The sequence below is a fragment of the Sinocyclocheilus rhinocerous genome, unplaced genomic scaffold (assembly GCF_001515625.1).
Source record: "Sinocyclocheilus rhinocerous isolate Xijiao unplaced genomic scaffold, SAMN03320098_v1.1 scaffold2191, whole genome shotgun sequence".
Lineage (NCBI taxonomy): Eukaryota > Metazoa > Chordata > Actinopteri > Cypriniformes > Cyprinidae > Sinocyclocheilus > Sinocyclocheilus rhinocerous.
The window spans coordinates 5,661-15,796 of NW_015647068.1; the positions used below are offsets into that span (position 1 = coordinate 5,661).

The 10,136-nt window shown below is 36.2% G+C and overlaps 1 protein-coding gene across 1 annotated transcript; it reads right to left on the bottom strand.

Moving 5' to 3' along the window:
• Window positions 1-5,733: 5,733 nt before the first annotated feature.
• LOC107708693 (putative protein PHLOEM PROTEIN 2-LIKE A3) lies at window positions 5,734-9,579 on the bottom strand. The gene is made up of 3 exons (XM_016513000.1): window positions 9,474-9,579; window positions 6,624-7,235; window positions 5,734-6,497 (listed from the first exon to the last, which is right to left on the bottom strand). The coding sequence occupies exons 1-3, from the start codon at window positions 9,490-9,492 to the stop codon at window positions 6,406-6,408; spliced, it is 723 nt and encodes a 240-aa protein (XP_016368486.1). The 5' UTR covers window positions 9,493-9,579; the 3' UTR covers window positions 5,734-6,405.
• Between the last annotated feature and the right edge of the window lie 557 nt (window positions 9,580-10,136).

The following is a 10,136-nucleotide window of genomic DNA, read 5'->3' on the forward strand; positions in this document are numbered from 1 at the left end:
ATCTCTTGTATTAAATTCGTTAGGTATGCCTTTAAGTTGACCAACTGAATTTATATAATCAGCAGGGTCTTTTTCATCTGCTCTTTTGGTTCTAGTTTTTTCTTAATTTGTTGTTTCCTCTTCTAGAGCGATATGACTCATTTTATGTGTCAGCATAACCCTAGTACATAATCCTGACCAATTTTCTGGTACCGTTGGCAAGAGGCCTTATTCTAATCGTCTGCCAATGCAATATCAATTTCATCAAATATAGGTGGTGGGCCTTCTTTCATCACTAAATAGTCATTTTTACATTGTGGAATTTAAACTGTGGAATTTTCCATATTTTGCTGCATTTCCCTTCAAATCTTCCTACTTCAATGTTTTCCTTCTTCTCATAATATTCAATTCTTGATCTGCCATTAATTTTATTTTTCCTTATGGTTGTATTTTTTTCTTCTTCTCCGTACTATAGGCCATTTACGGGTTTGTATGCACTGTAATTCAGCTGCTTCTCTGTAGTTTGATGTAGATTGGAGAAACTGGCACCAGTATAGGCATAATGCCATTTTTTTGGGTACAGTTTCTAAAGGTATTTATTTCTCTGCCTATTCTATTCTTCTATTAAGCATTTACCTCCCAGTTTTATTACATCTAATCCCATTTCACTAGATAGTCCTGGACATTTCTTAAACCAGGGGTTTTCAAACTGTGGGTCGCAGAGTGGGTCAAGGTGGGTCGCTCAAAGTCACTTGGCTGTAGCTAAATTTGCATTTCAATGACACGCACACATACTCACACACAGTCCAGTCTAGGGCTGCACAATATACCAACATTAATTACGAATTGCGATATTGCTTAAATTTACAGTTGTACTATAAAATAAAATGGTTATTTTACTTGAATGTTTAATTTCTGCCATATTACCTTTTAATTAAGATTAAGCTTACAGTAATGTCAATTGTTTTTTGTTGTTGTTTTTTATCTCAACTATTTTGGTGGGTCTTGAAATATTACACTTGTTTAGGTGGGTCGTGGAATGGAACAGTTTGAGAACCCTTGTCTTAAACCATTCATCATGAAATATTCTACAACTTGAACTGTGTATGAGTGTTGGTACAAGATATAAGACTGGTCTTGCTTCAAAGCAAACTATGCAGTTTTCCCATTTTTCTTTTTCTGCTGTATAATTTACCCATTTATACCAATTATTTTCTTCTACCTTTTCCCATAAAACATTTGAATTGCTAATTCTCTTATAACTGATATTATGGTTATCATTTACAATATTTCTGTTTTGTCTAGATATTTTTTTGCTTCTCGTTCAATTCTTGTTCTTTTTGGATGAAATCAAAGCCACTGCTGGATTCAACCGAGGGTTGAAAAGTTGATTCTAGGGAAGTCTGGGTGCTGTTGGCTACAGCTTGAGCTTGTAGAATTAGATGCATTAGGCATGTGGTGATCATCAGATATGTTGTCAGACTTTCTTTTCACACTTCTGCTTCTCGTGCATCTCTTTTTGAGTTGTGATCAGTTTGCACTTCATCTTGCGTCTCTGGTCTCTCCTGGTCACTTGCTCCTGAGTTGTCTGCTTGTCTGTTTCTTTCTCTTTCTACTTCCTCTTTTCCATTTGTTGGCCCACATCTGCTCCAAAGTATTTTGCTCTCGTTAGCAGTCCCATCACTCATTCCATCTTCAGCAGGGTGACTCTTTGCGAGTCGTTGCAATGGTCTTTCCCTCGTTGGCAAGGGAGGGTCGTTACTAGCACGCCATTCATCCCTCACTTCATGCTGTGTGGGGTTGTTGAAGCTGGTTGGCATATTTTAAGGTGAGAGATGTGGACCCAGGTGTCACTCTGCAACCATTTTGCCGCTCAATGCAAGATTCTCCCTTGAGATCATAACTGCACACTCACTGGTTCTCATTGGTGGAGCAAACCATTCCCTGGCCTTGATAGCACTGCTGTCACCTGTAAATGGAAACCTTCAGAGTGTTCTGTTAGTGATATGAAGCATGCTCACTTGCTCATCTGGCCAGTCGTCCTTCTTGGTGTGACCTGTGGAGATTTCATGTGGGTTGAGGGCCGTCCTGGCCCCTTTTTGAGCTCTCACAAATCCAGTGCTGTCAATACAATGAGTATGAACACACTCAGCCCACTTTATTATGTTAACAGTCAGAAATACAATATTTTATCCTTTTGACACAGAATCAGCTCCATTATGATATGCTGAAAAGAAAGTGGGGTGGACAGAGCAAGCTTTGCTCTGCCTTCCCATGTTATACGCTGCGCAAGTGTGGCGCCCTGTGGGCCCACATATTAACATTTGCATACAGCTGTTTTGTCAAAATGATTGATTTGCCTCAGTGTCTCGTCAGACACCCTCTTTCCCTCCACACATCACCATCATTCATACTCTTTCACACTCTTTCACATCCCCCTTTTGGCCAAAAACATATTTTTTCTTGAGATTTCAGCTGATTGTGAACTAAATGATTTTAGTTGTGAATGCCACGGATTCTGAGTAGGATAATATGAACTTTTTTTTCGTTAGACTCTACTGAGCGTAGACCTGGTAGCATTCCACATAGTTTCTAGATGTCGTACAACTGGGCAACGTCAGTCACCATAAAGTTTAGTTTAACACCGCTGTATAAATTTTCACACCCTTTAACATCCCCCTTTTTGCCAAAAACATATTTTTTCTTGAGTTTTCAGCTGATTGTGAACTAAATGATTTTAGTTGTGAATGCCATGGATTCTGAGTAGGATAATATGAACTTTTTTCGTTAGACTCGACTGAGCGTAGACCTGGTAGCATTCCTCATAGCTTCTAGATGTCATGCAACTGGGCAACGTCAGTCACCATGAAGTTTAGTTTAACACCCCTGTATAAACCTCTTTCCCATCAAAATCTAATAGATTAATTGGTTTAGAATAATAGGCCTAGGCATTGTGCACTTGAGAGAGCCAATTGTCAAATATCACTTGTTTGTCAAATTTAGATTTTAGACAAATATTTTTTTGTTATTGCTCATGAGCTACTTTGAGAAGAGGATTGGAGGTCTCTGCATAATCTAGGATCCATGGCCATCAACATTTCCATCTTGTTATCCGCAGTGATGACAGCATATGTGATTTCATGATTTTGGATTTTTGGAGTAATTTATTATTATTATTATTATTATTTTAATCAATCTAGCCCTAGAAAATTACCATTAAACAAAATGGAGTGACCAATATTGTTATTTTATCAGCCATATTTTTTTCTATTAGACATCTTGTCACCCTTTTTTTTTCTTTTTCCCAAAGAGTTCAGCATTGCTGTCAATAACTCAGTTTCCTGCATTAAGTCAGTCTTCATGCAGAAGTGTGCACTCATTCAGGAGCGGAGGTGAGCGTCCTCCCTCTTCTTCTCTCTGCAGCTGTGTCTTTGCTTCGTCACCACTTTGTTAGAAAGACTCCAGTTCATTGATTCCCTTTATCAAAGCACTGTTCCAGAAGTCATCAGCAATTTGAACACTCAGAGACTGCATTCATCAAATTGAACCTTTGTAAACTCTGACCAAATCTGCTCTTTATCTAATTTTCACTTTTCAACCATCTCTTTCAATGGTCCCTTAATAAAAACAATCTCATCTGGTTAAAAACAGCAGTTCCCTTATTCTATTTTAGTAAAGGAAGTTCTTCATTGCATAAAAATAGCAGCAGTTTTTTCTTTGCAAAATGCAGAACGCAGCAGTAACTTTGCTTCGTCACCACTTTGTTAGAAAGACTCCAGTTCATTGATTCCCTTTATCAAGCACTGTTCCAGAAGCCATCAGCAATTTGAACACTCAGAGACTGCATTCATCAAATTGAACCTTTGTAAACTCTGACCAAATCTGCTCTTTATCTAATTTTCACTTTTCAACCATCTCTTTCAATGGTCCCTTAATAAAAACAATCTCATCTGGTTAAAAACAGCAGTTCCCTTATTCTATTTTAGTAAAGGAAGTTCTTCATTGCATAAAAATAGCAGCAGTTTTTTCTTTGCAAAATGCAGAACGCAGCAGTAATCTAGCTTTATTATATACTGCAATTAAACAGAAGAATCCTTCCTTTTACAACAGCATGACATGCGTATGGTAAACTAGATTTCAATCATAATTTATCTTCTATATTTGCATACATGATTCAGAATAATCTGGTAATGGTGAATTAATTTTTCCCAACCAACATAACAGAATTCCTTTTATTTAAATATTTAATCAACAAGTTCCATTATTATTGTAAAATAGCTTTTGAATCAAAATGTCTATGAACTTGGTCACCCAATCTCGCTCTGATTCAGCATTGCACTACACTACACAAGTCATCTTCTAGTTAACTCCAGTCTAAGTCTCTGAAACTCTGCAGTGGATTAACTTTCATACGGTGTCCCAGGGATAACAACATACACATTTTAGAAGTCGTCACATATTAGAAATAAAGTTTTAAGCACATGCAATCTTTTTATTCATCTGTTAAGACATGTCATTAAATAATAAATGTATATCTTATTTTAATTATATATCTATTATTATTTCAATAATCTGCAAAGGCCTATATTAGAAATGGCTGAATTGGGTGCTTGGATGATTTGTACATATAAATAACCTCTGTCCAACTGGTTGATAATTTATCAATAACAACATATTATAGCCTATGGCTCTAAATACTTCATATAAAAGATCAATGTTATGTCATAATATGTCAGATACCTCAACTGAATTTAAAATCATTGCAATAAATTCTCAGTTGGTATGATGGCAATAGTAACAATTCCTATCAAATCAACACCAAATGCAAAAATAGACATAAAATGATGCAAGATATAACACAATAAATGTTCTGATAGAATCACTGTTTGGACATTCATTGAGAGTTTTTTTTTTTTTTTTAAATCCAGTGTTTGTTTTCAGTTCTGATTTTAGTTCGATTTTTTTTTTTCATGAAAACCCTATAGCTACACATTCAGTGGCACTCTCAAACAGTGAATATACAGTTATATGACAGTTACATGTAATTACATTGTCTGCAAGTGCATTAAACCCATAGAATATAATGTAGTAATGTTATGACAAATATGGGAAATTCATTATAGTGTTATATTTGGTCTCCACATCTTAAGTCTAGGGAATAGTGCATTTGACCCTTATCTAAATCTGTCCTTAATCAGAAGATATATTTATTTATTTATTTCAATCCAAGTGCACAATAGGCTATATGACCACATGAACTTTAAGAATCATATAGGCCTACTTTTTTGTTTGTGTTTAGATAAATCGCTCAGAGGGGTTTGTGCAGTGACAGTATCATCACTGTTTCACATTGTGTCTCTGATTCCATGCTGTTTTAAAGGCTAAATTAAAGTCACGCAAATAAGTCCTTTGTCATTTATTTTAATTGAACTGATGACATATTGAAGTGATTTTGTACCTAACAGGAATCATAGCTCTGTTCCCTCCAAAGACAGCTTCTGTATATAAGGAGGATCACTGGGGTTTGAAGCAGAAGATCTGAGAAACAACTGCTCAAGACACATTAAACAATCATTTCATGATATTTATCATAATTTAGCACCAATTAAATTTTTAGTATATCAGCTGATGCATTATGTTTACGAACAATACAGAAGAACTATAAAAATAAAAAGAGCAAAAATCTGCAATCACTGTGATAAGATATAAAATCAGCTGAAACACAATGCTGCTAAATTGATTTCAATGAACAAATTTATTGATTCAAGACAATTAATAAAACACAAAAGCCTTTGGCCACAACTGTGTGAAGTGAAAATATCATATTACAATGTTTATTTCACAATGTTTACCACAGCGTCAACAATAACAGGCCATTTATTAATCTATCGAGTCGACAGTTCATTTGTGTCAGGAGTAAAATAAAGAAGAGTTAGCCAAGAGATGATCAGTTTTACTTAATGGCTTTAATTTAGACCAAACTAAAGTTTCTGAACCTGACTTAAAAAGTAAATGCCTGTACTAAAGAAAACATTTAGCAACTAACGGTAGTTCCCCTGAAATACTGAACATGAAATAAGGTACTGTTGTAGTAAATTACACTCCTATAAGCAATAAGTAAATACTGAAACGGACAGTCATTTAACAAGTAATCGAGTTAATGTCAAACCTCATCATATCTGCCTAAAGCACTGAAGTCTGTGAGGTAAGACATGAGCTTACTCAGCTTTCCTGATTGGAGATTGTCGTGAATATTTAGCTTATATATGTGGACGTACAATTCAACACAGTTTAACAGTGAAATGGTCAGATATTAGTAATGTGGGGATTTTTTGCATCACGTCTAAGTGTGGTTTTCCTCACAAACAGCTGGTGTGTCGATCTCTGAGATCTTGTTGCTCTCGTGGGTTTCTGAGTCACACTGTGTCAAAGATTCAAACATGTTTCTGCAGACCATGCTGTTTTCATCGGCACTTTTCCCAGCAGAACCGGTCTGATCTGGTCTTTCCTCTCTGAAACTACAACAGCAATATCAAACCATTTTCAGCGTAACATACGAGTGTCTTCAACTTGAACACTCAATCCATCATATGTTTTTATCATTCATGTCATTTATAATGACAACCATATACAAGACAACTTACAAATGACACGAGGAGCGTCTTTGCTGTTATTCCTCTTCATTTGTTCCATCATAAATTTCCCTCCGTTCTCCGTCATCATTCGTTCAATCTTCTGCAGTAGATCTTGGACTTGTTTGTCTGATTTGCTCTTGTTATTGAAACAGTGAAACTTTCCTCCACATTCAGTCACGAGTCGCTGCAGATCCTCATGATCTTTGTGTTTCAGATGTTCATCAATGGTCTGATCCAGATCCTCCAGATCATCTCCACGTGTGAACAGAATCATGATGTATTTCTGAACTCCAGCACCAAACAAACACTTCATATAATCCAGGATCTCCTCCTCATTTCCCACAGGTTTCTCCAGAGACACGGTGAGCAGAACTGAACTGAGACCTGCTGAACATCCAGAGACCAGCTGCTCTTCATTCAGATCTGGATCCAGTAGATCTGGACAATCAATCACAGCAACCTGCTTCCCACAGATCTGAGCTTGACCCTCACACACCTCAGACTCGTGCCTTTTAAACCTCTCTTCTCCCAGGATAGTGTTCCCAGATGAGCTTTTCCCAGAAGTGTTTCTGCCCAGCAGAAGAATCCGGATCACTGCATCATCTGGACTGGAGATGATCACTGACATAAATGAGTTAAAAATATGATACAAGACATCAGGTGAAGATGTTATTCTTCTCATTGGAGGTCAAGAGTACGAAATACTTCTTCTAGTATATCTTCTACGATATACTAAAAGATCCAATATACTTTGTCTGTTTCACAAAGAACGTGAAAAGATTTCTTTCATTTCATTTTATTTTTTGTGATATATTACGTCAATGTAAATTGGTAATTATACAAAAATGAAATATTAAATAATGAAATCATCTACGTATCATCTTATTATCTTCATAGCGACACGGCATGCAGGCCACAATAGCGCTGACAGATATATCAAGTTTTTCCTTTTATATTCAAAATATCCACAAACTTGTTAACTATATCATACACTATATGATATAGACTATTCTGGTTGTCAAATATGTGTAAATTAATGACCATATCAGATAATCTATCAATTAATGCGCTACAGTTGATCTATAATCGTGTGCATCTGTCAGATTAACATCACATAATTCACCCATTTCTCCCGAAATACATGAAAGTAGGACGTAAGTGTCCAGTGAACTGGGAGAAAAGCAGAGTGAACTTTATCGTTACCTACACAGTGTTTGATAGGAATAAAACACTTCATCACATTTAATTGAAAGGATTATCCTCTCTTCTCCCAGGATAGTGTTCCCAGATGAGCTTTTCCCAGAAGTGTTTCTGCCCAGCAGAAGAATCCGGATCACTGCATCATCTGGACTGAAGATGATCACTGACATGAATTAAAAATATGATACAAGACGTCATGTTATTCTTCTCATTGGAGGTCAAGAGTACAAAAAGATCCAATATACTTTGTCTATGTTTCACAAAGAACGTGAAAAGATTTCTTTCATTTCATTTGATTTTTTGTGATATATTACGTCAATGTAAAATGGCAGTTATACAAAAATAAAAATGTAAATAAAGAAATAATCTACGTATCATCTTATTATCTTCATAGCGATGCGGCATGCAGGCCACAATAGCGCTGACAGATATATCAAGTTTTTCCTTTTATATTCAATACTACACTATATGATATAGACTATTCTGGTTGTCAAATATGTGTAAATTAATGACCATATCAGTTAATCTATCAATTAATGTGCTACAGTTGATCTATAATCGTGTGCGTCTGTCAGATTAACATCACATAATTCACCCATTTCTCCCGAAATACATGAAAGTAGGACGTAAGTGTCCAGTGAACTGGGAGAAAAACAGAGTGAACTGTATCGCTACCTACACAGTGTTTGATAGGAATAAAACACTTCATCACATTTAATTGAAAGGATTATTATTGCCGCTTTCCATATAAACCAGTGTGTTTTTAACAAACTATAAATGTGTTTTTTGCTGAAATGTCTATTTAAATGTCTGAAACCTAAAGTACACTTTATGTGGTTGAAAACACGTCTGTCTCTGGCTCAGCGTCAAAGGAACCCGGGGCCACACATCAGATCTGAGGGCCAATGCTAAGACTTTGAATGTTAAAATGCAAATGAACACCTGACCGCTGCTGTGGGTTTGCTGCTGCTACAATTAAAAACCACAGAAGGGTAAAAAAAAGCCAGACAGACATTGGTATGATGAGCAACACAGCTACAACAAATACAACTGATAATGTGTGTGTTAGATTTATAGTGTGTGAATAATCAAGCACTGATAATAATCAGCCGTATTGGTGGCACTGAGGGGCCCCCATGTATAATTCTGCTTAGGGCCCTATAAAGGCTTGGGCCGGCCCTGATGGAGCAGAGCCATTCTTTTATTCATTCACAGAAACTGAGCAAGCGGTAAGTATGATTATCAGATCAGTAGCTATAGAACTGATTAAGACTCTGTCTCTGCATTCGCAGTCGACCTACATGAACAAATTCATACATTTTACAGCATTTTAACATGATCATACATACAGACTAGGTGACTGAAAGAAGATTAGTCATGGACTCGTTCTTGTTTCTACAGTCTGATGACAGCAGGTGTTACTGTGTTATCTCTTCTAAACACTGACTTCAGTCCAATGGATATTCACTACTCGCGCTTTTGGTGTAAAACGACTATTCACATTTGATTTGTTTCTCTGTATTTCTAGTCATGTTTGGTGTAAGAATATGTAAAACATTGTTAGGCTGCACTACGCCGAAAACAGAAACTTAAATAAATAAATAAATATCATCTCAGATAATCATGGAATAAAATCATTTTATGGAATAAAATTCATACCTGTAGGTCTCTCCACCATCTTTAGTGAAAGATCACAAGAATAACTCTTCTCAGAAAACAAATCCAGCGCAAAAGGTTAAGACAGAAGTAGCGTTTAGATACTTTCAGTTTGTTACCTGACGAGGAGGAGCCTGATCGACCAACACTGAACATGTTCAGACACACAAGAAGCATACCTCTACTGCACACACACACATACACAGTTTGGTGTAAGAATATGTAAAACATTGTTAGGCTGCACTACGCCGAAAACAGAAACTTAAATAAATAAATAAATATCATCTCAGATAATCATGGAATTAAATCAGTTTGGCAACAACATCTACAGTCTTTGAGTCCGAGTGAAGATATTTCATACCTGTAGGTCTCTCCACCATCTTTAGTGAAAGATCACAAGAATAACTCTTCTCAGAAAACAAATCCAGCGCAAAAAGGTAATAAATCAGGCTCTTTAAATGACACACGTCGAGGATTTGGTCAAAAGATAGAAGTAGCGTTTAGATGCTTTCAGTTTGTAACATCTATAGGGTAAAGTTTTGAGCTGACACATGACCAAACAACATGAACAATACATGAAGTATTAATTTTCACAAAGCCTTACCTGAATAAAGTTATGAGTTTATGACATCTGAATAGTTGGATTCTGTTACTGAAACGTGCTCT

Bases quoted from the DNA above. Each gene is read 5' to 3' on its own strand.
- LOC107708693 (XM_016513000.1), bottom strand. The intron at 6,498-6,623 runs GTAAGTTGTCTT...TTGCTGTTGTAG, and splicing joins AGACGCTCCTCGTGTCATTT to TTTCAGAGAGGAAAGACCAG.